Source organism: Panthera tigris, chromosome B2, assembly GCF_018350195.1.
Source record: "Panthera tigris isolate Pti1 chromosome B2, P.tigris_Pti1_mat1.1, whole genome shotgun sequence".
NCBI lineage: Eukaryota > Metazoa > Chordata > Mammalia > Carnivora > Felidae > Panthera > Panthera tigris.
This window is the reverse complement of record NC_056664.1, coordinates 32,294,921-32,319,212: the sequence shown is the minus strand read 5'-3', so window position 1 is coordinate 32,319,212 and position 24,292 is coordinate 32,294,921. Positions and strand designations below refer to the sequence as shown.

General features: G+C 56.3%; 2 protein-coding genes and 1 long non-coding RNA gene across 6 annotated transcripts; 1 reads left to right on the top strand and 2 right to left on the bottom strand.

Annotated features, from left to right (window-relative positions):
- Positions 1-9,234: 9,234 nt before the first annotated feature.
- On the bottom strand, positions 9,235-15,092 carry LOC102970276 (gametogenetin-binding protein 1-like). 3 transcript variants are annotated; one of them, XM_042986133.1, is made up of 7 exons: positions 14,479-15,092; positions 13,698-13,816; positions 13,146-13,243; positions 12,790-12,937; positions 11,735-11,874; positions 9,776-9,922; positions 9,235-9,502 (listed from the first exon to the last, which is right to left on the bottom strand). In XM_042986133.1, the coding sequence occupies exons 1-7, from the start codon at positions 14,943-14,945 to the stop codon at positions 9,452-9,454; spliced, it is 1,170 nt and encodes a 389-aa protein (XP_042842067.1). In that variant the 5' UTR covers positions 14,946-15,092; the 3' UTR covers positions 9,235-9,451. The 3 variants fall into 3 exon arrangements, with proteins under 3 accessions (XP_042842067.1, XP_007093267.1, XP_042842068.1); XM_007093205.3 differs by lacking the exon at positions 9,776-9,922 and having other exon boundaries at positions 14,479-15,060; XM_042986134.1 differs by lacking the exons at positions 9,776-9,922; positions 11,735-11,874 and having other exon boundaries at positions 14,479-15,084.
- An 852-nt stretch (positions 15,093-15,944) lies between these two features.
- Positions 15,945-22,904, top strand: BAK1 (BCL2 antagonist/killer 1). 2 transcript variants are annotated; one of them, XM_007093207.3, is made up of 6 exons: positions 15,945-16,465; positions 18,468-18,568; positions 19,566-19,701; positions 20,041-20,184; positions 21,275-21,455; positions 21,576-22,904. In XM_007093207.3, exons 2-6 carry the CDS (start codon positions 18,499-18,501, stop codon positions 21,678-21,680), a joined length of 636 nt encoding a protein of 211 aa, XP_007093269.1. In that variant the 5' UTR covers positions 15,945-16,465; positions 18,468-18,498; the 3' UTR covers positions 21,681-22,904. The 2 variants fall into 2 exon arrangements, with proteins under 2 accessions (XP_007093269.1, XP_042842069.1); XM_042986135.1 differs by lacking the exon at positions 15,945-16,465 and adding an exon at positions 17,475-17,577.
- Positions 16,672-24,084, bottom strand: LOC122238598. Its single transcript, XR_006217588.1, has 3 exons — positions 23,887-24,084; positions 20,024-20,131; positions 16,672-17,977 (listed from the first exon to the last, which is right to left on the bottom strand). It is a non-coding gene; the product is annotated as an uncharacterized LOC122238598 (long non-coding RNA).
- Positions 24,085-24,292: the final 208 nt, after the last annotated feature.

Below are 24,292 nucleotides of genomic sequence, written 5' to 3'. Positions count from 1 at the left end.
CGGGCTCTCTTGTCTTCATCCAGCTCCAGACTTGCTCGGCCAACAGAAGGGGGATCAGGAGGTTGGGTCTTGGAGACATGGAGTGCCGAGGGCTGAGGGCAGGGCCCAGCTGAGGCAGGCACCAAGGATACCCTGGCCCTGGCCATATAGGGACCAGGGTGGAGGGGACACCCAGCAGCTCATCTGTCGGGTGCTTGGTTGGTCATGGCCATGAGGTTAAGCCAAGTAGTTCCTATTTACCTCTTGGGGCCAGAGGGAGAGGGTGCCATCCTGTCTCAGCTTCCCCAGTGCATTCTGAGAGCCCAGGGAGTCACCTCCTGGCTTTGGGTCTAGTGGAGGAGGCACTCAGTCTGGGTGACAAGGTGGGAAGGGGACTAAGAGAAGGATCAGGAACAATGTAAGGGTAACGTTTGGATTACTATTGCTGCGTAACAAATTATCCAAAACTTCGTAGCATGAAAAAACCACCACTTTATTTTGCTCAGAGTTTTATGAGTCGGGAATTTGGGAAAGGCCTGCGAGGCAGCTCTCACTTAGGGTCTCATATGATTGCTATCAGATGTTGGCTGGGGCTGGCGGCATCTGAAAGGCTCAGCTGGGCTGGCTGAGCAGGACAGTTCCCTCCCATGGCTGGGAGCTCAGCTGGGGCTGTGGATGAGGCTACTGCCATGTGGCCTCTCCAGCCACATTGGCAGTCTTAGGGTGGTCTGACTTCTCACACGGGCTCTGGCTTATCCCAGAGCAACTGTCCTAAGAGAAGCAAGAGGAACCTAGGTGGCCTTTTATAACGTAGCTCCCACAGTCACAGAGCAGCACTTCCACTGTGTTTTATTGGGGGAAGCAGCCACAGCCCTCCCAGATTCAAGGGGAGAAGGACATAGGTCCCACCGCTCCCTGGGAAGAGTGCCAAAGGACGTTGGGACCATGCTTTTTTTTTTTTTTTTTTGAGAGAGAGAGAGAGCGTGCGTGCAAGCATAAGCAATGAAGGGGCAGAGAGGGAGACAGAGGATCCAGAGTGGGTTCCAAGCTGATAGCAAAGAGTCCGATGCAGGGTTCAAACCCACGAACTGTGAGATCACGACCTGAGCCGAAGCCAGCTGCTTAACCAGCTGAGCTACCCAAGTGCCCCTATTCATTTTTTAATTTAAATTTTAGTTAACAAACAGTGCAATATTGGTTTCAGGAGTAGACTCCAGTGATTCATCACTTACATGCAACACCCAGTGCTCATCACAAGTGTCCTCCTTAGTACCCATCACCCATCTCGTCCTTCTCCCACCTACCTACCTCCCTCCCTCTGTCAACCCTCCGTTTGTTGTCTATCTTTAAGAGCCTCCTGTGGTTTCCTTCTCCACTTCTCTCCGCCTTCCCATGTATTCATCTGTTTTGTTTCTTAAAGGGACCATGCTTTTAAACTACTAGAGGTAACATCTCAGAATGGGTCCTCTCCCTGTGCTAACTGGGACCTCACAGGTTATAGGCCCTGAGGGATAGCAAGAGACCTTAGGCCAGCACCCATCCTACAGATTTGAAGACTGGGGTCCTGGGAGTGCAGAGCTTGGCTCTCAGCATGTGCCTTGGTCCCATCCTGCCTGTCTCTGACAGTGAAGGTCAATGAGTGCTCAGGTCCTGAGGCCCAGGCCCAGTCAGGGACTTGGAGAGGCTTGTGGGGGAATGTGTATGTCCAAGGGGTATGTAAGTGTGTGCATGTGTGTGTACAAGCACTGGCATGTGTGGATGAACAGGGGAGGATCACTCCACCTACTTACTATTGTGCCTTGTTAGCAAACTCCCCTCTTCTAGGGACCCAGATTTTGCAGTGCAGTGGAAAAGGTGAGGCAGGACCATAGGGAGGAAAGGGCTTCAGGAGGAAGGGGCCAAGTCAAGAGAGTGTGCTGGGCAAGAAAGAGGCCTGTGGGGGTCAGAGGGGCTAGGACTCTGGTCCTGGGGTCTCAGGGTTCAGGGCTCCCAAGAAGCTGACAACAGCTAATCATCAGAAACCCTTGACAGTTTCCTGGCAGCACAGGGGAGCACCTGCTGGGAGAGGGTGGAGACTTGAGGGATCAGGGAGGCCTGGAGAAGCCTATGGTCCTCAGCCCCCACCCTGAGGCCAAGAGGTGAGACACCTCTTCAGTACCCTGCCTGTCCCCAAAGCTGCTCTAGGCCTCCAGTAGCCCATACCACAGTAGCCCAAGGCGAAGCAGCCAAGGCAGACCAGTGTCCCAGTGTGTGGCAGCCTGTCACCCAGTCTCTTTCATTGCCTCCAGGGCAGGGACTTGTCCACAGCCAGACTCCCGACAGGCTCTCAACAGACTTTTGTTGATTGAATGGGGAGTGGGTGCATGCTGGAGTTGGTGTGGGGCTGGGGTCTGCCCTGGCCCCTGGCCCTTGCTCCTTCGCTCAGCCTCCAGGCAGGGTGGCTGCTGCGGCCGCTCCCTAGCCCACTCCAGAGACCCACCCAGGTCCTCAGCCACTTCCCAGGCGGCAGACACATTCGGCCCTACAGGCCTCTGGAAGGAGGCAGCTTATCAGAGAGGAAAGGACACTTTGTTCAGGCCTGGCCATCTGCCTGGGCTGGGGGCGCCTTGTTCAGGCCTGGCAGGCAGAGCAAGGCACTCCCTGTAGTCAGATCCCAGCAAACAGATGGGGATGGAAGGCCTGGAGAGGGCAGATTCACAAGGCTCTGTGCCCCAGGCCATGCCAGGACCTCGGGCCCCTCTCAGAGGTCCACTCAGGCCCTCCCTTCCCCTCTGCAATTCTACCTTCTCTCCATTTGTCTCCTACCTCTCTGACTCCTGATTACATTTTTCACTTACTCCATTCGTTCATTTAAGCAACATTTAAGGACGACTTGGAAGGTGCTAGTAAGGTTCTAGACCCTGGGGACATGGCAGCCAGCAAAACAGGCAACCATGCCTCATGAAGCTTACATCCCAGTTGAGAGACAATAAGCACAAAGATAAATGAAATATGCGATATGTTAGATGATGAAGATGCTCTAAAGAAAATAAAGCAGGGCAGGAGCACAGGGAGAGAGCCAGGTGCCGGGGATGAAGGGGAACAGATGATTTTTTTCAACATATGGTGGTTAAGAAATATCCCTCCCTCCCTCCCCCTGGGGCGCCTGGGTGGCTTAGTCGGTTGGGTGACCAACTTTGGCCCAGGTCATGATCTCACAGTTCATGAGCTCGAGCCCCGTGTCAGGCTCTGTGCTGACAGCTCAGAGCCTGGAGCCTGCTTCAGATTCTGCGTCTCCACCTTTCTCTGCCCCTCCCATGCTCATGCTCCGGCTCTCTCTGTCTCTCAATAATAAATAAAATGTTTAAAAAAAAAATTTTTTTTTTTAAAGAAATATCCCCTGAGAAGGTGACAGCTAAGCAAAGACCTCAAGGATGTAAGGAAGTTCCTCACCTAAATTCCTCGAGGCAGGTCCTCCAAGGCATCAGGAATAGCAAATGCAAAGGCCCTGAAGCCAGAGCGGGATGATTTTGCGCAAGGCACAGCAAAGAGACCAGTGAGGCCCGAGCACATAGGGCAAGGAGGGCAGCAGGAGATGGGGTCAGAGACCGACAGACAGCCGGATGAGGAGGGGCCTTATAGGCCTGGGGAAAGGACTCTGGCTCACACTCAGGTGATAGAGAGCCAGTGCAGGGCTCCGTACAGAGGATTTACCTTTCAAAATAACAATAGCTCATGCTACATAGTGTCTAATATGTATCAGCCACTTTTCTAAACACCAAACATGTATTAGCCCATTTAATCCTAATAACCTTTATTAAAGATGAAGAAACTGACCAGAGAGAGTTCTCTACACACTAGATGTTAGTAGCACCCTCCTCCAACTGGTGACAAACCAAAAACGTCTCTGGACATTGCCAAATGGTTCCTGGCAGACAGCATTGCCCCCAACCCAGAACGACTACCCAAGTGTCCTCCTGTCCACCCCATCTGCCACTGTCCCAGCTCAGGCCCACACCCCTCTCACTATGACGATTGTGACAGCTTCCTAATTGGCCAGGCGGTCCCCTGTCCTCTCCACTCCATCCCCCACGGTGCATCTTGCCATACCACTCTCCCAGCTTTCAGCGATCTATGAATCCCAGTGCCCTGAGGATAAACGCCAAGCCATTTAGGATGGTATTCATGGTCCTATATAATCTGGCTCCTGCCTATCTCTCTGGCAATATCCTTGAACCCTCTCTTCCCACCGGCCCCCACCATTCAGTCTAGCAGCGTGTGTTGAGCCTACTGTGTGCCAGCCACCATGGTGGGCACTGCTGACAGGGAGACCAGACCCCTGCCTTCACTGTATATGTGTCCAGGGTTGGGGAGAGCAGGTGAACTCGCGGGTCCTGTTTGTCCCTGGCCAGGGAGATGTGAGCGCGCTCCAGGAGAAGAGGTGTTGGAGCTGAGCTGTACAGGATGGGCAGGAGTTGTCAAGAGGAAGCAGAGAAGACCCAGCAGTGGTGGGGCAGAAGCTTTGAGAGGATGGGGAAGATGTGTCTGTGATGTGGGGCCCCAGGAAAGGCCCTGAGAGAGCCGGTGTGAAGAGGGATGGATGGCGAGGAACAAAGGACTAAGCATGAACAGGTGGACCGAACAAGGAGGCCCAGGAGAGCAGTCCAGGGTGGTTCCGGGAGGTGGAAAGCAGGGTTGTGGTGCAGGCTGAACACCTTCCCCTCACCACAGGGTTCTCCTGGCAGGCATGCCCTTCCCCTCTTACTTTATCTAATTTCGCCTCCTCTTGCAAGCCCAAATCACAAATGGTTGCCGCCTCCTTGAAGCCTTCTGTATTCCTCCCTGCTGGAATTACGATCTCCCTCCTCTGTGCTCTCCAAACCTGGTATTACAGGAATATTATCATCTGATTTTATGGCAGGGGTCCGATGTTACCCCACACTTCCGACTGTGAATTTCATGTAGGCAGGGAGGTGTCTTTTTTCTGCTTAAGTTTCTCCAAGATATAGTCCTTTACCTATTAATTATGCATCTTCTTTACAGCGATTTGTTTTTATATTTATTTTTGAGACAGAGAGGGAGAGAGAGAGAGCGCGAGCGAGGGAGAGCACACGAGTGGGGGAGGGGCAGAGAGAAAGGGGAGACAAGAGGATCCCAAGCGGCTCTGCGCTGACAGCAGAGAGCCCCCTTGCGGGGCTCGAACTCCCAAGCCGTGAGATCAAGCCCTGAGCCAAAGAGGGACGCTCAACCTACTGAGGCACCGAGGCGCCCCAGGGAGGTGTCTTTTATCCTTGGTCTCCAGATGAATTAAATCAAAACTGCCTTCAGCAGAGGTAGCCCGGACAGGCCTCGAGGCCTCAGGGAGCGGAAACACCCTGCGGTTCAGTGGCTCCCGCGCTGGCCCAGGTGCGCACGGTCGGCGCGCCGCGGGGCCTCCGGAAGGCAGGGGTGTCGTGGCCGGGCTGCATTTGCTGCGCCTCGGTGCGCGAACGCGCGGCCCGCGCCAACGGACTCCTCCCGCCCTAGCGCTGCAATCGCCCACACGTGACCGGGGCCGCCTCCTTGCCTTCCGCAGGCCCTTCCCGGATCCATGCCCGGGCCGCCCCTCTCCGCCCTCTGGGGCGGGGCTGGGAGGTGCCACCGCGGGAGCCACTGGCTGAGCACCGCACGGAGGTGCGGGCCAGGGGGCGCTCCCTGGTGAGAAAGACCCCCCCACACACCCCCACCCCCAGCGACGCCCAGGACCCTTGTAATAATTACAGCAGCCGGTGAGGCCACCTGCCTCACGACCTAAGTGGCCTCCCAGCTTCAGTCCCTGCCCCCTATAGTCTCTTCCCCCCTCAGCAGCCAAGGAAGACTTTTAAAAACTGTAAACCACATTGGGGCACCTGGGTGGCTCAGTTGGTTAAGCGGGGGACTTCAGCCCAGGTCATGATCTCATGGTTTGTGGGTTCAAGCCCGGAGTCGGGCTCTGTGCTGACAGCTCAGAGCCTGGAGCCTGCTTTGGATTCTGTGTCTTCCTCTCTCTCTGCCCCTTAAGCCACTCGCATTCTGTCTCTGTCTCTCTCAAAAATAAATAAACGTTAAAAAATAAAATAAATAAAAATAAATAAATTATAAACTGTAAACCATATCATGTCACTCCTTGCTCTGACCAAATAAGCCCTAAAAACCCAGATGGGCAAAATACTTCCTTAACTCCTGACCTCACCTCTTACTCCCCCTCCCACTCACTCCTCTCAGGCTCAGCCACAAGGGTCACCTGTGCCTGCTCCTGCCTCAGGGCACTTGCACTTGCTGTTCCCCCTGCTGTAATGCCCTTTCCCCACCCCCACCCCCCCATGGCTCCCTCTTCCTCACTTCCTCCTGGCCCCTGCTTCTACGTGATCCCCTCAGAACTGCCTTTCCCATCCCAACACTCTTATCTAAAACAGCATCCCATTCCCCAGCTCCCAGGGTCATCTTTCTTCATAGTACTTGTCGCTCCCTAATGTGTTATCTGTTTATTGTCTCTCCTACTAGCAATATAATAAATGCTCAAAAAAAAAAAAAAAAAAGGTTTTGTACATCTTGTTCTGTGCTCTATTCCCCAGTGCCTACAATAGGAATGGGATGTAGTAGAAGCTTAATAAATATTTGTTCTGTGCCAAATAGCACTTCATTCGGCCCACAAGAGAAGCCCTATGATTTGCCCATTGCGCAAATTGGAAACTGAGATTCAGAGGGGTATGGGACCTGTCACGTGAGCTTGCCAGCGCTGGAGTTGGGGCTCCAGGCTCCAACCCAGTGAGTCTCTCTTCTCTCCCTCTCTGTTCTCCATTTCATTTCCCACCTGGAAAAGAATACAGGTGGTTTCACCCTTCTCTTGTCCCAGGATAGGCAAGACTGACAACCAGTGACTCAGAGCCCAAGGCAGCATTCTCCTCAAAGGACCTGCCCAGGAGCCCACAGGGAGAGAGCCCCCCCCCCCCCCCCCCCCCGCTTGACTCCCCAGGAAGGCAGGCCCACTTTTCCCTGGGACCATCTGTTCACCCCCTCCCCCAGTTACCTCCTCTCCCCTTCTTTTCAGCCACCTGTGGGCCCCCAAAATACCCTCAGAATAATCTGGGGGCTGCTTTTCTTACCTTTATCCCCCCAGAGATACAGCGAGATCGAGACAGTGACACAGAAAGAAAGCGTGGTGGGGGAGTGGCGGAGCACAAGTCAGAGATACACATGCAGAGACCGGAGAGAGACAGGAGAAGATGGGAAAGATGAGAAACCCAAAAGAGCAGAGACCTGACAAGTTCCAAAATAATGGCTCCACTCAAACCCGCAGGCCAACCCAGGGCCACTGCCAACCCAACAGGGCCTTTTGAGTGAATTAGAGAGATGCACCCTGGTCGAGTTCCAGAGCCCTCTGGCCCTTGAACCAAGCACACTGGTACAGGCCCCAACCCACAGAGCAGTGCAGAGCAGCCCTCCCTTGCCGTCTGCCCAAGGAGGGAAGGCAAATTTCAATGACACCGGGTCCTCAGGTTTGACCCGCAGATGCGTCCATACAGTGGTCCCTGGAAGCCTCTCAGACACTTCAGGATCTCTCCCCGTGGGCCATAAGCCTGAACCCAGCCCTCCGCACTTCCCCACTGGCCCTTCCCTAACAGCAGGTCCTTGGGCCATGTCACCCCTGCCTAAACCAGTCCCACCCACAGAAACCAGCCCAGGACTCCCAGGGGCCAGGACAAGGCCCTCATGCCTGTGCCAGTGCACAGACCCTCTTCTTGCTCGCATAGGCCACCTCCTAGCTTCAGAGACCTTCTTCTCTGTAGTTCATAGGAATTTCGCCCCCGCCCCCAGGGGGTGGGGGCTGACCCTCCCTCAGCAGAAAGGGCAAGAGAGAAGCAGAGAGGGGAGCCATCACCTAAGAGTCTCCCATACTAAATCAAGATTCCTGCCGCCTCAATCCCCGGCAGCCATACCCTTGTGGGGACTGAGAAGGAAATGCTCCCTCCCCAGGAGCACAGGTGTCCTATGAGTCTATGCCTATGCTCACACAGGCAGCCAAGGAGCCTGAGCTGCCAGTGGGGACCCAGCCTACCCCAACCGAATGTGGGGCTGCCTGTGTACTCCACTGGCTGGCCCTACCCACAGGGCAACGGGGGAGGGCAGGAGCTCTGTCCTGCAGCGCTCTGGGCCCTGGGATTCCCCACTCAAGCCTGGGCATGGCCTGGAACAAGGTCATGGCCTGTTAGGATGGGGGAGGGAGAGGAAATATCCTCTCCGTGGGGTCCGTGAGGAGTGCTACATCTGTGCCGGGGGGAGATTGGGGGTCCAGGTGGAACCAGGGGACCCCCACAGGCCACTGTCTAAGGCCCCCACCCTTCCCCATAGCCAAGACTCTGGAGGAAATAATTAGGGCATAGGTGAGTCATAGGGTCACAAGGCTGCTTCCTGGCTGACTCAGGGGCAGTCAGATGGGCTTTTCCACCAGGATCTTCCCCAGCCCAGAGCCTGAGTCAAGGATTCCAGGTGAGCAACACCTCCTGGTATCCAAACTGGGCTTCGCCCTCCCTGATGCTGGATCCCTGAAAAGCCAGGTATGAGGGTGTGCCCTTCCATGGCCGGTAAGGGCACAGGATCGTGCACCCCCAACTCAAGCCTATCCTTGCTTCTGGGATTTAGAGTTGGGTCTTCTAGATGTCGGGACCTCCCTCTGACCAGGATCCCCAGAGGCACCTGGCAGTGAGCATGGCACAGAGGGGCCATGACCAGGGGCAGCAGGTTGAGGCCCTACCCCCCACCCCTGTAGCAGGGGCCCTCCAGCATCATCCCAGGGCCTCCTACCTGTCCCCCAGCCAGCCCTCCAAGCAGGTCCCCGTGGTCCCAGGGCCGCTTTCCTGGCTTTGTCCCTGTGCTGGTTGGGCAGGAAGTTCCTGCTGGAGAATTCCCGGATCCTCCCCATGAGGCCACAAGCCTGGCCTGGGAACTTAGGAGGGAGGGAAGTCAGGGATGCTCCTACTAACAGGGTCTGGTCTTGTGGGAGCAGGGGCTCTCCTGGCATTCTGGGCCACCAGTCCTTCCCCACCCCCAGGGCAGGTGCACCAAACCTCTTGCCCTCCAGCTCACATGCCCCACTGGGGCCCCTCCACTGGAACCCAGGACTCTGCAGTTGGGGCTGCCACGCTGGGGACTAGACTGAGACCCTGGATAGCCTTGAGCTTGTGAGCTTGCTCCTAGCTTGAGGATGAGGCGGGGGGGGGGGGGGGGGGAGGGTTCCACACATAGCCAAGGAAGTCAAAAAGTCAAAGTGGGTTTTATTACTATCACAGGCCTGAGTCTGATGGGTAGGAACATTCTGCTGGGCAGGCCCACCCTGCAGACACATGGATTCCATTTATATCAAGACCCCTTGGCCCCAGGGGCTCCTTGGATGTGCGCTCAGAAGAGGGAGGCTAAAGCTGTATTCGGGTTGAAGGGATCCGGGAGCAGGGCAGACTCGGGGCCAGCACCAGCTTCACTCTGGAGGCCAGTTTCCCATCTCGTCCATCTCCTCCAGGAGCAGGTGCTAGGGGGCAGAAGTGGGTGAGAAAAGGTGCCTCAGCATCTTTGGGCTCTCCCTTCCTGCTCTGTACCCCCAGAACATTCCTTCATATCCCCAGAGATAAGCACCCTGAGGCCATGCCAGGCCCTCCCTCATATTCGCCCAGCTGGCCCCTAGTCCACCAGCCCTGAGCTACCTCCCTCCCACTGAATAAGGGACCCTTCTCCCTCCAACTTGGGGGGGATCCTTGGAAGCCCCAGAAGTCAGGCACCCCAGCAAACCTCTCCCTTCCCTCACCTCTGTCCTGGACACCACACCAAGGGGGGGCTGCACCCTTCCCTCCAGCCTAGGGTGGTGCTTCAGCTGCCTCAGCGCCCCTCCCCTAGGTCCCCAGCATTCCCCAAAGGCTGGGAGGCGGCTTCCTTCCCCCTCGGCTTGGTGTCCCTGAGGACAGATAAGGAGAGAGTGAGGGACGGTGATGAGGATAGGACCCTTGAAACACCCACAGGAGGAAGATATTCCTGGGGCAGCTCTGTCCCCAAAGTGAGGACTGAGCTGGGACCCAACTTGCCACCACCCAGAAACTCCCTAGGGCCCCCCAATTCTGCTCAGGCTACCCCCCTGGACTGTGGCCCCTGGCTCAGGGGTGGTTCTGGAAGGGAGAGGGAGGAGAAAGGGGCGGGAAGGGTGATGAGATCCCTTTAGTATGAAAAGGCGAAAGCAAGAGCCCCTGCCAGAGCTGACCAGCTGTGTACTTTAGGGTGAGATGCGCGGCCTTGTTCCCCACAGCACACAGGGGCTCCTGTAACTCAGGCATGCGGGCTTAGGACAGTGAGAGGGCTGCCCCTCAGTGCCTGGTGGGCATGCGCTTCTGGTATTCATTCCCCCAAGGAGGTAAGTCATATCCGTAACACTGGAGTGCCCTTGGCGGCTGGCAGGCAGCCCCTCTCCATCTTGTCTGATCCTTCCACCAGTGTCCCCTTCCTTACAGGAAGCCAAAGCCTGCATTCAAAGTCACAGAGCAAGTCAGTGCTGGAGCAGGGCTTCAGCCAAAGGCTTTGGCCTCTGAACCTGACTCTCTTTCCTTTACTTTCCCACAAAAGTAAACGACACAGACCATCAGGGGCCTATGTCCACCGAATGAAAGAACGGGTTGATGAATGAATGAAAATTAACTCAAAAAGGACATGGACACATTTTTTTTCCACAACAGATTCATCCATGTGCACTCAGGAGAGTCTGGGACAGGCCTGACCTCGAAGGCCAGTGTCAAGGAAGGTGGGCAGTGGGTGGTCCTCGGTGTGACACAGACAGGTAACCTATATGTGTGTTTGTGGGAGTAAGTGTGGGCGTGAATGGGAGAGAAAGCAATACAATAAGGGCAACATTATGTGAATTACAGATGTACAAGGAAGACTTAAAGCCACCTAGACAAAACGCCTCATCGTACAGATGAGGAAACTGAGGCCCAGAGAGGGGAAGAGACTTGCCCAAGGCCACACAGCAAGTGAACGGCAAAGTTAAAACTCAAAAAAAAAAAAAAAATGGACTTCTAGGGGTGCCTGGGTGGCTCAGTCAGTTAAGTGTCCAACTTCATCTCAAGCATAATCTCATGGTTTGTGGATTTAAGCCCTGTGTCGGGCTCTGTGCTGATAGCTCGGAGCCTGGAGCCTGCTTTGGATTCTGTGCCTCCCTCTCTCTCTACCCCTCCCCCGCTTATACTCTTTCTCTTTTCTCTCTCAAAAATAAATAAACATTAAAAAAATTTTTTTTAGTGGGGGCACCTAGGTGGCTCAGTCGGGTTAAGCGTCCAACTTTGGCTCAGGTCACGGTCTCATGGTTTGTGAGTTCAAGCCCCCTGTCAGACTCTGTGCTGACAGCTCAGACCCCGGAGCCTGCTTTGGATTCTGTGTCTTCCTCTCTCTCTCCGCCCCTCCCTCGCTGGCACTCTGTCTCTCTGTCTGTCTGTCTCTCTCTCTCAAAAAATGAATAAACATTAAAATTTATTTTTTTAATTTTAATGGATTTTGGGACTCTCTCTCTGATGAGACTGATGGAGAGAGACTGATGGAGAAGTGTGTGTATGCACAGGGCTTCAAGGTCCTACTCAGAAATACCACCACCAAGAAGGGATTGTGCCTTCCCTACCCAGACAGTGGGAGGCTGGAGTCAGGGCCAGGAGCCGATGGAGTGGGAGGCCCCGCTCTCTCTAGTGCCTTCACACAGGGGGTGATGGTCGGGACAGGCCAGGCCTACCTGGCCGTCCACAATGCCTGCCTCCTCCAGGGTGATCTCTGGCTGGGTCAGCAGCTCCCGGCCCTCATGACTGCCCATCTTCCAGAGGCGGGACTCCCGTTGTACTACCAAAAGCTTCTTTAACTCCGACTCCACGAAACCTGAGAGTCAGAGAGATGGGCATGGGACAGGCAGGCGGCTCCTGCTCTCCAGACCTCATCCCAGCCGTGTGCAGTCCCTGGTCACCCCCAGCCCCAGCCCTTATGTTTTCCATTAGCTGGAACCAGCCAGATACTACCCGCCCACCTCCCTGACTTTGCCAGCAAACTCACTTGCCAAGCGCTCCCTCCCACCTGCATGAGTGTGAGTTTCTTCCCCTCGTGGGGAGAGCGTGCAAGGGGCAGACATCTGCCTCCACTCTCCACCAGCCACAGACTCAAGAGCAAGGATCTGGAACTACCCAAACTGCCTAGGTTCAAATCCCGGCTCTGCCACCTACTACTGTGTGACCTTGGACAAGTTACTTAACCTCTCTGTGCCTCAGTTTCCTCACAATGAAATAGAGATTAAAATAGGACCTACCTCAGAGTTGCGAAGTGGTATTTCACGAAAAGTGCTCAGAAGGGGGTCTGGCCCATAGTGATGGCTATGTGAATGTCAACAATGATCATGTGATGTTATCATGTCATATCACTACCACTGAGTCATCTGTTCACAACGTCTGGGTAGCGCTGGGGCACCGTCAACAGCAGGGTGTGATGGGAAAATCGGGGATGGAGATGCCCACTGAACAAGTTAGAATTCTGGGTTGGGAGTGGGTGATGCTTCTGGAGCGCAAGCCGTAGTCACAATCCCCACCTCACTGCCCCCCCAAACCTTGAGAAAGGAGGACGCTAGCTAGACCTAGCCTGCAGCTCCTGCTGAGCCACCCACTGGTCCCCCTGCAACCCCTTCTCCAGTGGTCATCTTAGGTCCTCTGGTACCACCTGGTGGTAAGAACTGGTATCACACCTATGAGTCAGGGCCAGAGTGGAGCCCCCTTGGCCTGAGGAGGGCAGGTTGGGCACCACACTTACCCACTGTATCTGTTGACCTAAAAGTCTTATGCAGCGGTGACTGCAGGGTGACAATGCCTGGGACACAGACCTTGAATGAGCTGTCCTCTTCCTCCATTTCCTCTTCCTTGCCTTTCTCCTCATCAGGCAAGCCTTCCTTGAGAGGAAACTGAGGGCATGCCGGGCCACTGAGCAGGTGAGGATGACAGGGACCCAAGCGTGCAGCCCCACCCCCAGATAAAACAAAAAGCAGGAGGGAACCCACCAGGTTACGAGGGGTTTGCCCAAGCCCCAAATCCTGGGGCCCAGCCAAATGCGAGGAGGAGCCCCAACCAGGCTTCACCCACCCCCCACTGCCCCAGCCTGGTTCTACAGACCTTGGCAACAGCTGATTTCTGAAGCTGCTTGTACAAGGTGAGGAGGCGGCGGTTCCAAGGAGTTGTCCCCACCTTCGAAGAGGCCAGCCTGAGGTCTCCTATGAAGGTGCAGTGTCACTGACAGGCTGACAGGAACAAGGGGCAGCCCAGGTCCAGGCCCAGGCCCAGGCCGAGGAGGGCAAGGGCACTGAGCAGGCTGAAGTGAGGGGGAGGTTCCCTCATTTTCTTTAGCAAACACCTACTATGTGCTCAGCACAGTACCAGGCACTTTGCAAAAGACATTTCATTGACTCATTGCAACTGCCCTCTGAGATAGATACTGTTATGGTCTCATTCCTCTCAGATGAGGAAACTGAGACACAGAAGCGGGGAGCAACTTGCCACTATCACACGACTTGGCATAGGGGAATGGAATGGACTCCGATCCACGCAGCCTGCCCTCAGCATTCCCTCAGACTATCCTGTGTCCTTCCAGGCCCCACACCCCTGAGGAGTCTGAGGTACAGGATCTATTTCTGGCACTGGCCTGACACCTGTGGCCACCACACTCACCATCAAGCAGACACTCCTTCTCCTCCTCCCTGGTGAAGGTCTCGGGGCCGACCTCCAGTGGCCCCATGGCCCTCTGCAGGCATCCTTGCTCCAACTCCAAAGTTTGGGCAAAGTGGCCCCTGATCCCAAAGCATAGTCAGATGGGGGTAGCAGGTGGAGCCCAGACATGTGGCAAAGGCTCCCTAAACCCCCCAAAGTCCCCAAGGGCCCTCCTATAGGCCCTGCTCAGCCCCCTCCACCCTCCTGCCTCCAACAGTTCCCTGCTGGGCCTTTTGGGGTCCTCATCGTACAGGGGGCTATCTTCCCTTGAAGGTAGAGTGAGGAGGAAGGTGGGGAGCAGAGGGGGAGGTGGGCCCTTTCCTCACAGGGAGTGGTGCCAGGTCCACACGGGAGTGGGAATGAGGAGGGAGAGAGTGGGGAGGGAAGGCAGGGTGGAGTGAGGACCAGTAAGGAGCTGGGAAGCCATGGTGGCCTGGCTCACCTTGGCACTCTCTCGTCCCAGTCCCCAGCCTGTCTTTCTTCTATCTTTGGCCTCCACCCACATCCCCTGACTGGTGGGAAGACCCACCCCATCTCTGCCCCCCGCCCAATACTCTCACCCCCAGGCTCCTTCCCATCCTTGATATATCTGTCCCTCCATCAACCCCCGTGCCTTATTCCAGTCCTCTACCCATCTGAAGACCCACATTCCCGGGCCTTCCTCAATTGGGGTCCTCCCATATCCTTGCCCCAGTACCCCCATCCCAGGCTCCCGCCCGCCATCCACAGCCCGGTCCCTCACCTGTCTGAGGTCTCTGTATCCCCGGAGGCCTCCCCTACCGCCTCCTCCTTCTCTTCTTCCGTTTCCTCTTTTCCAGACAGGTTGCCCAGCACCTCCTGGCTTCTCCTGGGCAGGACAGGCTTCACCTCTACACCCTGGGCCCCCACCCTCAGGACTTCCATGGGGGTAGGGGTCTGGGCCCCTGTGTCCCCCATCCCTAGCCCCAAGGGGTCCTGCCGTGGCAAGGCCACAGACAGCATGTAGGGTAGTGTGGTGGATGGCTTTGGCTCCTTCCTCCCCACCCCTCCATGGCGGTTCATCACCAATGGAGTGGCGGCTTGCTCTCGCAAGGGGCATGTCCGACTCCCTATCGGGGTCTTGTCAGAGCTCTTTGGGCTGCCCTTGTTCCCCACCAGGCTACGGAAAAAGCGGAACATGGAGGAGCGGCCCAAAATTCGGGATTGACGGTTTGGAGCTGGGGCCTCCATCCCGAGAGAGACCCTGACTCGAAGGGTGGGGCCGTCACAGCCACCCCACCAACTGCTTAAGAACAGGAGGAGTTTTCAAATTAAAACTTCCAGTTGGAAACTTCCAAGAGTTCTAGAAGGCAAAGGCCGGGGGTGGCGGGGGGAGGGCAGGGGAGTGATGGGGAGCCTGGGAAGAAGACATGGTAGAGGGGATTCGTTGGGGGCAGAGAGGGCAGGAGGTCGATGAGGCAGGGGGAAAAGGTACGGGAAGGCAGACTGGAGGCTAATGAGGTGGCTAATGAGGCTCCAGAAGGCATGGGGGTGGGGAGCAGGCAGAGGAAGCTGGGGGTCCTTGGACTGGGAATGGGGTAGGGGCTTTTGGGGCCTCTGCACACAACTCTCTCCACCTGGCTTGTCTTTCAAATCCACTCCTCACAGCCAGATAGTGTCTATCCTCCCTCTTTTCTTGCCTCTCAGCATCCACTTGCACATCCTCAGGTGGTACCCACACACCCCTGTTTTCATCTCTGTTTATTTGCCTGTCACCTTTAGGATTTCAAATCTCTAGAGACCACCAGGGTGCCTGTGTGCCCGTCTTAATTGCACATTGAATCTCAAGTTAGTATTATTATTTCCCATGACACCTATAGACTTGATTATAAACCCAGCTTAGTGACCCTGTGAGTTCCTTAAGCCCACTGAGCCTCAGTTTGTTCGTCTGTAAAACGGGTGCAGTGGACAGCGTCTACTTCCAAGAGTTATTGAAAAGATTCAGTAAGAGCACCTGAGTGGCCTGATGGGTTAGGCATCCAACTCTTGATTTCGGTTCAGGTCATGATCTCACAGTAGTGAGATGCAGCCCCACATTGGGCTCCACGCTGAGTGTGCAGCCTGCTTAAGATTCTTTCTCTCCTTCACCCTCTGTCTCTCCCCTGCTTGCGTGTGAGTGTGTGTGTGTGTGTGTGTGTGCACGCACGTGCATGCACACCCCCCCAAATAAATTAATAAAGCTAGTACCATACTGTTTAAAAAAAAAAAAAAAAGATTCAATGAGAGAATGGTAACTAAAGTGCAAGGCACACTGTGGTGCTTAAGCCATCCTGCCTTTTTTATTGGTATTGATTCATGAAAGAGGGTAAAGATCAAAGACCGGGACTGGGAATCAGAAGTGGGAGAAGGGGAGCCTTGCCACCTGACCGGGGCCAAGTGTAAAGGGTGGAGCACCTCCTCTGCGGACTAGCCCAGACCGACCCCCAGGCTATAGGCCCTTCATCAGCATCCGGCGGCCACACAGCGACTTCCTCTAGAGGGAGCTAATTGGAGCCGGGAAGAGCCGGCACGTCTAGGATCCGGGCAGCCTCGCGGGTCCCTAGGGCCAAGCTGGGGCAAGCAGAAGCCGCGTCCAGACATCGGGACTGTACTGACGCCTGTTCCAGGAAGCTGGGCCTGGGCACCCGACCCCCAGGAGCAGCCGCTGGCCCCTCAGGATCTCTGGCCTCGGCCCTGTGAGCCATCCCGGGCCTGGGCGAGGGTCCTGGCAGGTAAGGTGGGAGGGTCTTGCCCATCCTCCCGGCTTTCGGCAGCCCCAGGCCCAGGGGGTACAAGGAGCCTGCAGGCAGCCAGGTGGGGACAGGGAGGCCTGGAGACTTGCCTGGGCAGCTCCGCCAATGTCTGCTGGGGGCCTGATCCAGCCGGGGCTCCCTCTGGCTTCCCCTCAGACAGCTCCCCCATTGCCCTTCCTGTCAAATCGGGTGCCAAAGAACCAGGTCCTTTAGCAGTCTGGGGCGGGGTGGGGTGGGGGGTGGAAGTGGAGATCGGAGCCAAGGTCAAGGTCAGGGAGAGAACTTTCCTGGTGCTTCCTGCTGCCCTAGGAGCCCTAGACTGGGTCTGCAGCCCAACCAGGCATCTCCCCCTGGGGAATATTCTAAGCCCAGCAAGTAGAGAGCAATGGACTCCCCTTACCAGGAAGTCAGGCCACTTGGATGAGGGCAAGGGTAGGCCCAGGTCGGCATAGGCCTCTGGCCCTGGGGGCCATTCTGATGTTTCACCTACTCCCCAGCAGTGAGCCCCTGGGGTAGCGGCAGAGAGAGTTGGTGGTGCAATCAGCAATCTCCTGTCCTGCTGTCCTGGGGGTTCCAGGTTTCGTTCAGGGACCAGGGGAGAGGGAACGGCATCTTCCGGAAGGAGCAGGGATGGGGGAGTGCCAGGCAAAGATCTGTTTCAAGCTGGCGCCCAGGGACAGAGGAAGGGAGGGTCGGGCTTCTCCCTATCCCTGCCCCCAGTAAGTGGAGGGGTGGAGAGCCTTCCTCCACACCTTCCGGAGAGCTCTTGCCTTGGGGCACTTTCGAAAATGGCCCCAGGCCCGAGAGGCAGGAGGATAGGGCGGGGAGGAGGGTAGTCAGGTCCTCCCTGGGAGGAGGAGGTGGCTGTGCTCGGCCCAGGGTGGGACCGGGCCTTCCCCGAGGTAGGAGGAAGGCCACTTCCCCCAAAGAGTGATGGAGGCAGCTTTGGGGTGGGTATGAAGGGGTGAGAACTGAAAGTGAAACAGCTCACGTCCAGGAAATACTCCCTCTGTTGCGGGTTCACAGAGCAGATCAGGGCTGTGGCCAGGATTGAGCAAAGAGGAAAACTGGGGCCAGGGACAGGACAGCAGGTATGTGGTGGGGGTACATGTCAGGTGGGGGGCGGGGTGGGAGAGCTGTGGAGAAGACTTCCTCAGCTCACGGCAAGGCAGGAATGGGAAGAGCCAAGGTAGGATGTAAACAGGTGATCTTGTCTTGAAAGGGTACCCTCTGAGGTCCACAAACTGGAAAGTAAATCTTGTGCGAGTATTGAGCGTATGAACTCATGGAAATTCAGATTACCACCCTGACTCCCTGAGTGGCTATGTGGCCTCGGGCCCCAACTTCTTGGTGCCTCACTTTTCCCACCTGTAAAAGGGGCATGATGATGCTTACCTTGCTGGGTTAATGTGCATTTTCAGTGTCTGACACCCCTGGGGGAGCAGTAGAAATATACCATAGGTGCTCAGGAAGTGTTCGTAGCTAACAGGCCTGAGTTGGAAAACAGGGGTGCACTGACCAGCCAAGGGGAAGTGGGACCTCCGAGCACAAGTTTCACGGGTCATTGGCTAGAAGGTGGTAATCCTGTGGTAAGGGTGTGCTAGAGAGGGTGCAGGAGGCCCCAGGAGCAGCAGAAGGAACCCCAGCCTCTGCAACCAGCCTCATTTACCCAGGAGCGAGGTGGAAGAGGACTTGAGACCCACGAGGGCACTACTCCAACCACCCCTCCCCAGGGCCCTGGCTTCGGGGTCCAGGTCCCTAGGTACAAATCCTGACTGCCTTGCCTTTCTTGCTCTCTCTTGCTAGTGAAATGCTCAGTAAGTTCTGATTCTGCCGACAGACTCCACAGGGACCCAAGGTGGTGAAATGAGACTTGGCTGGAGCTAGGATGGAGGGGTCTTTTGGGGGAGTGGGGGACCCTCCCCCTCATCAACAGCACCTGCCCGTCCCCATCTCTGCTGTCTCTCACCCGTCCCCACAGGCTAGCGCTGCCCTCCACTGGGACCTGAGAAATGGCATCCGGGCAAGGCCCAGGTCCTCCCAGGCAGGAGTGTGAAGAGCCTGCCCCGTCTGCTACTTCTGGTAAGGGTCTTTCTGCCCTCCTCCCCCATCCCACAGCCACCAGGGCTGTCTGAGAGGATGGAGAGAGCAGGAGTGGACAGGGCCAGGCCAGACTTACAGGCAGGCTCTCCTGCCCCCGTTCACTCACCTTGGGTAAAGCAGAAAGCATCTCCCCACCCAGTGCCGGTGTGTGCAGGTGACCTCAGAAGCTGCAGTGCAGTCCAGGTTAAGCCCTGGGAGTGGGGAGGAGTCTGGGCCTGGGGTTGGGGGGCAGAGGCTAGGAGAGGCCTGGGAGTGAGCATGAGGTGGGCACCACGCCATCTCAAGGGAGAGGCAGGAGGGGGGTGAGGAGAAGAATGAAGAGTGGGGCGTGGCTATTCTATTCCTACAGTAGGAGAAAGAAGGAAGTTCCTAGGCTTATCACCCCGGCAGCCCTGCTGACTGGTGAAAGCGATTGTTATGACTTTGGGGAGGAAGTAAGATGGCTGCCTTTCTTCCCTTTTCCAAGGGGACCATCAAAGGGCTGCGATTCCCAGCCCACTACAGACTGCTCCCTGGGCTTTGGGTTCAGTCCCCTGTATGTCACCGTGTCCCTATGTAACTCTTCTGGACCCAAAGCTGCAATTCTAAATTTTGTTTCCCACATTCCCCGAGCCATAAGGGCTACCCAGCCTGTACACACTAAAACTCAGGGGCCCACATGCCTGGGATTATGTCCTGGCCCCACTGCTCATTCTTGACTGTGTGACCTTGTACAAGTTATGTAAACACCCCGTGCCTCAGCTCCCCACCTGTAAACTGGGGTGTTCGTCTGCTTCACAAGGCTATTATGAGGCTTCAGTGAAACGTGCTAGAAAAATATCCTATACGCGATAAGCACTAGTTGTTAACTAAGGGCTGGAGTAGGGACACTTCTGTTCACGGGTGAGGACAGCCGAGGCCTTGAGGAAGAAAGACCCATCCACAAAGCATGGGGCCGTCCAGCCCTTCCTCCCTGACTCCTGGCTTTGATCCTCAGAGGAGCAGGTAGCCCGGGACACCGAGGAGGTTTTCCGCAGCTATGTTTTTCACCGTTATCAGCAGGAGCAGGAGGCTGAGGGGGCAGCTGCGCCTACTGACCCAGAAATAGTCACCTTGCCCCTAGAACCTAGCAGGTGAGCAATGGCCCTCTGGGCCCACGGGGATATCTTCAGGGAGGCGGAGGCTCACATGGGGCTGCTGTGCAGGTCCTGGGAACTGGGGAGACCCTTTTTATTTGGGGCTCCCCCTGCCCCTGCCCCCCCCCCCCAACCGATCAGGGATCTTGGACCCTTTATAGAATATGCCTGTCCTGTGATCCTGTGCTCTGCCCTCATGTCTAAGAACACGGTCAGGAATTTCCAAGGAGGGGTCCACAAGGCCAGGGGCATCTTGGGCAGAACCCCTTCTCCCCGAGTCCAGGCCCCAGCCCTGCCCACCCTCTGCCTGCTCACCTACCTGCCTCTTTTCTCCAGCACCATGGGGCAGGTGGGTCGGCAGCTCGCTATCATTGGGGACAACATCAACCAGCGCTATGATTCAGAGTTCCAGGCCATGCTGCAGCGCCTGCAACCCACAGCAGAGAACGCCTATGAACTTTTCACCAAGATTGCCTCGAGGTAGCCCTGGCCCCGGCCTCTGTGCTGTGCTGTCACCCCCGCACTGTGCCCTGCCAGTGGGATGGGAGATACACGCTTCTCTGTCAGTGTCAAGAGACATGTGCACCACCCCTTGTCTGCTGTTGACTCACACATGGCCTCGGGCCCTGTCTTTCTCTCTCTGGGCCCCAGACTGCTCCTCTTTGGTATACAAGCTCACAGCTCTTGTGAGCTTGGGCACTCGGGACTGTACCAGATAGATCAGGACTATAGAGATGCCGGAGTAGGGATGTCCCCAGAGCTCCCCAGCCCAGCTGAGACACAGCTGGCCTTCTGATCTGGAACCATATTTCATACCAAAAATGGTCAGATTGCTAATGTCCTGGAAATGGCTTCCCTTTGCTACAGGGTGGTGTCCGAAAGGCCATCTGGTGTGGTTAGAGAGCCCACATGCCTGGGTCAAATCTCAGCTTTGCCACTTACTGGCTTTGTGAATCTATGGCCCTCAGTCCCCACGTCTGTAAGATAGAGGAAAGACGCTTAGAACAGTGTCCGGACTTAAAGGTGTCATCTGCTGTTACGTCTGGGTTAGGAGTCAGCGTCGAGGTGACTGAAGCTGGGGTGAAGGTAGGAGGAGGCGACTGATCTAGGATTAGCGCCCAGAGCTGAAACATCCTGCCCCTGTCCTTCGAGGCCTCCCCCACTCCACTCTGATTCCAGGTCCTGTCCTAACCTCCTCTTTGTCCTTTTCTCTCTGCTGTCTCTCGGGCTGCCAGGCCAGCAGCAACACCCACAGGTAATCTCCCTGCTGCTTCCGTCCGCTTGCTCTGCCCTCCCTGCTCTCTGCCCCTCTGCACTTGCGGCGCTGGGGCCACAACCTGGCGGCAGCACCCCGCTCAGACGCCCTCTGAGTTTCCTCCTTTCACAGAGATGCAGGTTCTTCCCAAACTGAGGCCAGGCTGGGGCAACCTCTGCCACCTTGAGTCACAGCTAAGCCATTTTGCTTTCCAGCTGGGAGTGGGGTGGGTTGCCACTGGACGGTGGGAGAGGAGAAGCAGGCTGAAGGGCCCTCTGGGGGTCTCCACTGACGATATCAACACTCTACCTGCAGTCTATTTGAGAGCGGCATCAACTGGGGCCGAGTGGTGGCTCTCCTGGGCTTTGGCTACCGCCTGGCTCTACACATCTACCAGCATGGCCTGACCGGCTTCCTGGGCCAGGTGACCAAACTGGTGGTCGACGTCATGCTGCGTCACTGCATTGCCCGGTGGATTGCGCAGAGGGGCGGCTGGGTAAGTGCCCAAGTGTCGGCAGCCTCCTCCCTGCTGCTGGGGCTGCCTCTCTCCCAGCCCCACCCCAGCCCTGGAGTGCCTGTATGTGCCGTCAGCCCCTCTATCTCTGTCTCTTGGCAGGTGGCAGCCCTGAACTTGGGAAATGGCCCCATCGTGAACGTGCTGATAGTTCTGTCTGTGGTTCTGTTGGGCCAGTTTGTGGTACGAAGATTCTTCAAATCATGACTCCCAGAGGGGCCCTTTGGGGTCCTAGCTGAGACCCCTGCCTGGGCTTCAGCCAAGCCGTCTCCCATCCCCCCCTTCTCTACAGGGGTCCCCCCTCAAGAATACAGAAGCTTTAGCAAGTGGACACTCCAGCTTTGGGAGGGCCCCTGCATGGGGGTCAGTTAGGCTGCCAGGGGTGCCCCAACATTGCATGGTGCTAATGGGCCCCCTCTCTGGGCCCCATCCTGTCAGAGAGGGGCTATAGCCTTCTTCCTCAGCTCTCTGGGACACCCTCAGCCCTATCTATTGGGCACTGGGGAGATTCACATCTTGGGGAAGCAAGAGGCTAAGAGTCACTCTCCCCTCAAAATTTTTAATGGTTATATCTTTATGTAATACCCTTGGAAGGACCCTCCCCCCACCCATTCCCACCACTCTCCCCACGCCAGGAAGTCTGGGTGTGGGAGTTAGTAGACCCTGTGTTCCCCAGGATTCAGCTAGGTGTTCTAGAAGGTCAGAGCTTGATTGCTGGGCCTGGAGCCCAGCCCTGGCCCTTCCTAAGCTCTCCTGCTGCTCCACTCCCTCCCACCCCATATCACCGTTGCAGTGGACTCTCAGGGATTCTGGGCCTCAGTGTGGGGTAGAGATGGAGTTGGGGGTGCAGACCAGAGCTGTCAGAACCTCATCAGCAGCCCCCAAGCCCCCCTCCCAAGATCCTCAGTTCTCTCCTCTCCCCTCACATATTACCACTTAAACCCAACCTATTCACTACAAGTGAAGCCCACCCTGCCCCCATCACTCCAAATAAGGAAGGAGGGGTCTTGGGTAAGTGGAGTGCTGAGGTTCCCTCCTTGCCCAGACTACAGAATTTAGGACTGGTTTGTTATTGTCAGGGAAAGGGGGTAAGGAACTCGTCTTGAGGTTTCTGAGAAAAGAGTTGTTAATGCCACTAGGAACCCTGGGGTTGGGATCTTCCCTCACGGCCTGGGCACAGTGTAATCCGGGGGTGTGGATGGGGAAACTGTGAATACTTGAACTCTACACCCCCCTGACCCCCCACTCTCCACACTCCTCACCTGCCTAAGCCCCTCCTGTGGGTGGGGTGGGAATGCCTTGTCTATCTTGCACAGTCTAGGGGTTTGGGGGTAGATTAAGCCAAATGCAGGGAGGGGATGCAGACGGAACCCACTGGCCAGCCCCCACCTTCTGAGTGTGTCTGAAATAAACTGCAATCTCTGATTCCCATTTGGTAATTTTTATATCCTCTGCTACCCGTCCCTCCACCAGGCTGGATTGGGGGAGCCTGGGCGAGCCTCGCATTTACCTGGTTTATTACTGGATAAAAGCTCATATTAGGCATCCAGAATCAGGTAGAGGGCTGGGTGTGGTTTTCCCAGGCCCCAGCCCCCTACAAGGCCTAGGCCCCTCTCCACCTTTCCTAGCCCCTTCTCCAGGCACTTCTCATCTCTTTGTGTCCCAGGCAAGTTTCCCACCCTTTAGGAAGTTGGGAGACTCCAAGTTGCTGGGCTCTGGCTGGTAGAGCCTCTGGCATATGCCTGGGGACTCCTAGAGGCCACCTTAGGCTTGCTTTGAATGCCTCTCCCTGGGGCCTCCATCCATGCTGGCCCAAAAAGCCCTTCACCCCCACACCTGGCTCTGCCTGGGACACAGTGTCCCAGTCCTCTCTTCCCCATGTCCCCCACAACCAGCACACACAGGGCTTTTGATTCCAGGAATTTTGTGCTACATAGGAGTCCCTATGGGAAAAGGCAGCTAGGAGTAATAAAAATAACAAGCACGGGGGCGTTCAAATGTTCCAAAGTCTTTCCAGTCCTGGGCACCCTGGTCTGTGTTTCTGACACCTTTCCAAAATGGTCACGTGCAAGTCCTAAAGGATTTAGGGGCTTCACTTGCACTCCCTGAGGGGGTCTTGCCAATCCCCTCTCCCTTCGGACTTGGTCTTCAAACAGTCCAAGTACAGACTGCACCCTTGGATATCCCGCGCCCCTGCAGCTGGAAGGGTGGTGGCTACAAAGCAGCCTGCAATCTGCAGGGAAAGTTCACAGACAACCTACACCGAACACATACTACGAGCCAAGCCTTATGCGGAGAATTTATCATCCACGCCCAATCAGTAGGTTTTATAGCTGGTGACCTGGGGGATTGGGAGGTGGGGCTGGGGCTTTAAACTCCCAACTTTACAGTTATATAAAGGAAACTGAGGTACCTGCCCAGAGTCACCAGGTAGAACGGGCGGGAGCTGGCACTTGCCACCAGGGTACTGGCTCGAAGTTTTACGTAGAAGCCGACCAGGTGGGGAACGGGGCCGTTGGTCTGCAGCACAGGCCCGCCAAGGGGTCAGCGGGGAGGGGGTATATCCTTCCCTCTAACCCCCGCGCGCAGCCGCCGCACCACCGCCCCAGGGCTCAGAAGACCGTGGAGGTGGGCGGGCTGCCCGGATTCAAGATGGCCGTCGCCGCACCGAGCACGCCAGCGTGCCCTCTGGTGGGCGGGGCCCCCGGGCGCACCTCCCCACTGGGTTTTGAGAACCGCTGGAAGACTTTCATTGGAAGAAGGCGGGCTGGCAGTGGCGCGAGCTGTGGTGGTCTCTGCTCCTGTAAGGAAGGAGTTGG

Bases quoted from the DNA above. Each gene is read 5' to 3' on its own strand.
- BAK1 (XM_007093207.3), top strand. From the start codon at position 18,499: ATGGCATCCGGGCAAGGCCCAGGTCCTCCCAGGCAGGAGTGTGAAGAG. The intron at 18,569-19,565 runs GTAAGGGTCTTT...TTTGATCCTCAG, and splicing joins TGCCCCGTCTGCTACTTCTG to AGGAGCAGGTAGCCCGGGAC. The intron at 19,702-20,040 runs GTGAGCAATGGC...TCTTTTCTCCAG, and splicing joins TTGCCCCTAGAACCTAGCAG to CACCATGGGGCAGGTGGGTC.
- LOC102970276 (XM_042986133.1), bottom strand. From the start codon at position 14,945: ATGGAGGCCCCAGCTCCAAACCGTCAATCCCGAATTTTGGGCCGCTCC. The intron at 13,244-13,697 runs GTGAGTGTGGTG...GCACCTTCATAG, and splicing joins GAAGGAGTGTCTGCTTGATG to GAGACCTCAGGCTGGCCTCT. The intron at 9,503-9,775 runs GTGAGGGAAGGG...TCTGCCCCCTAG, and splicing joins GTGTGGTGTCCAGGACAGAG to CACCTGCTCCTGGAGGAGAT.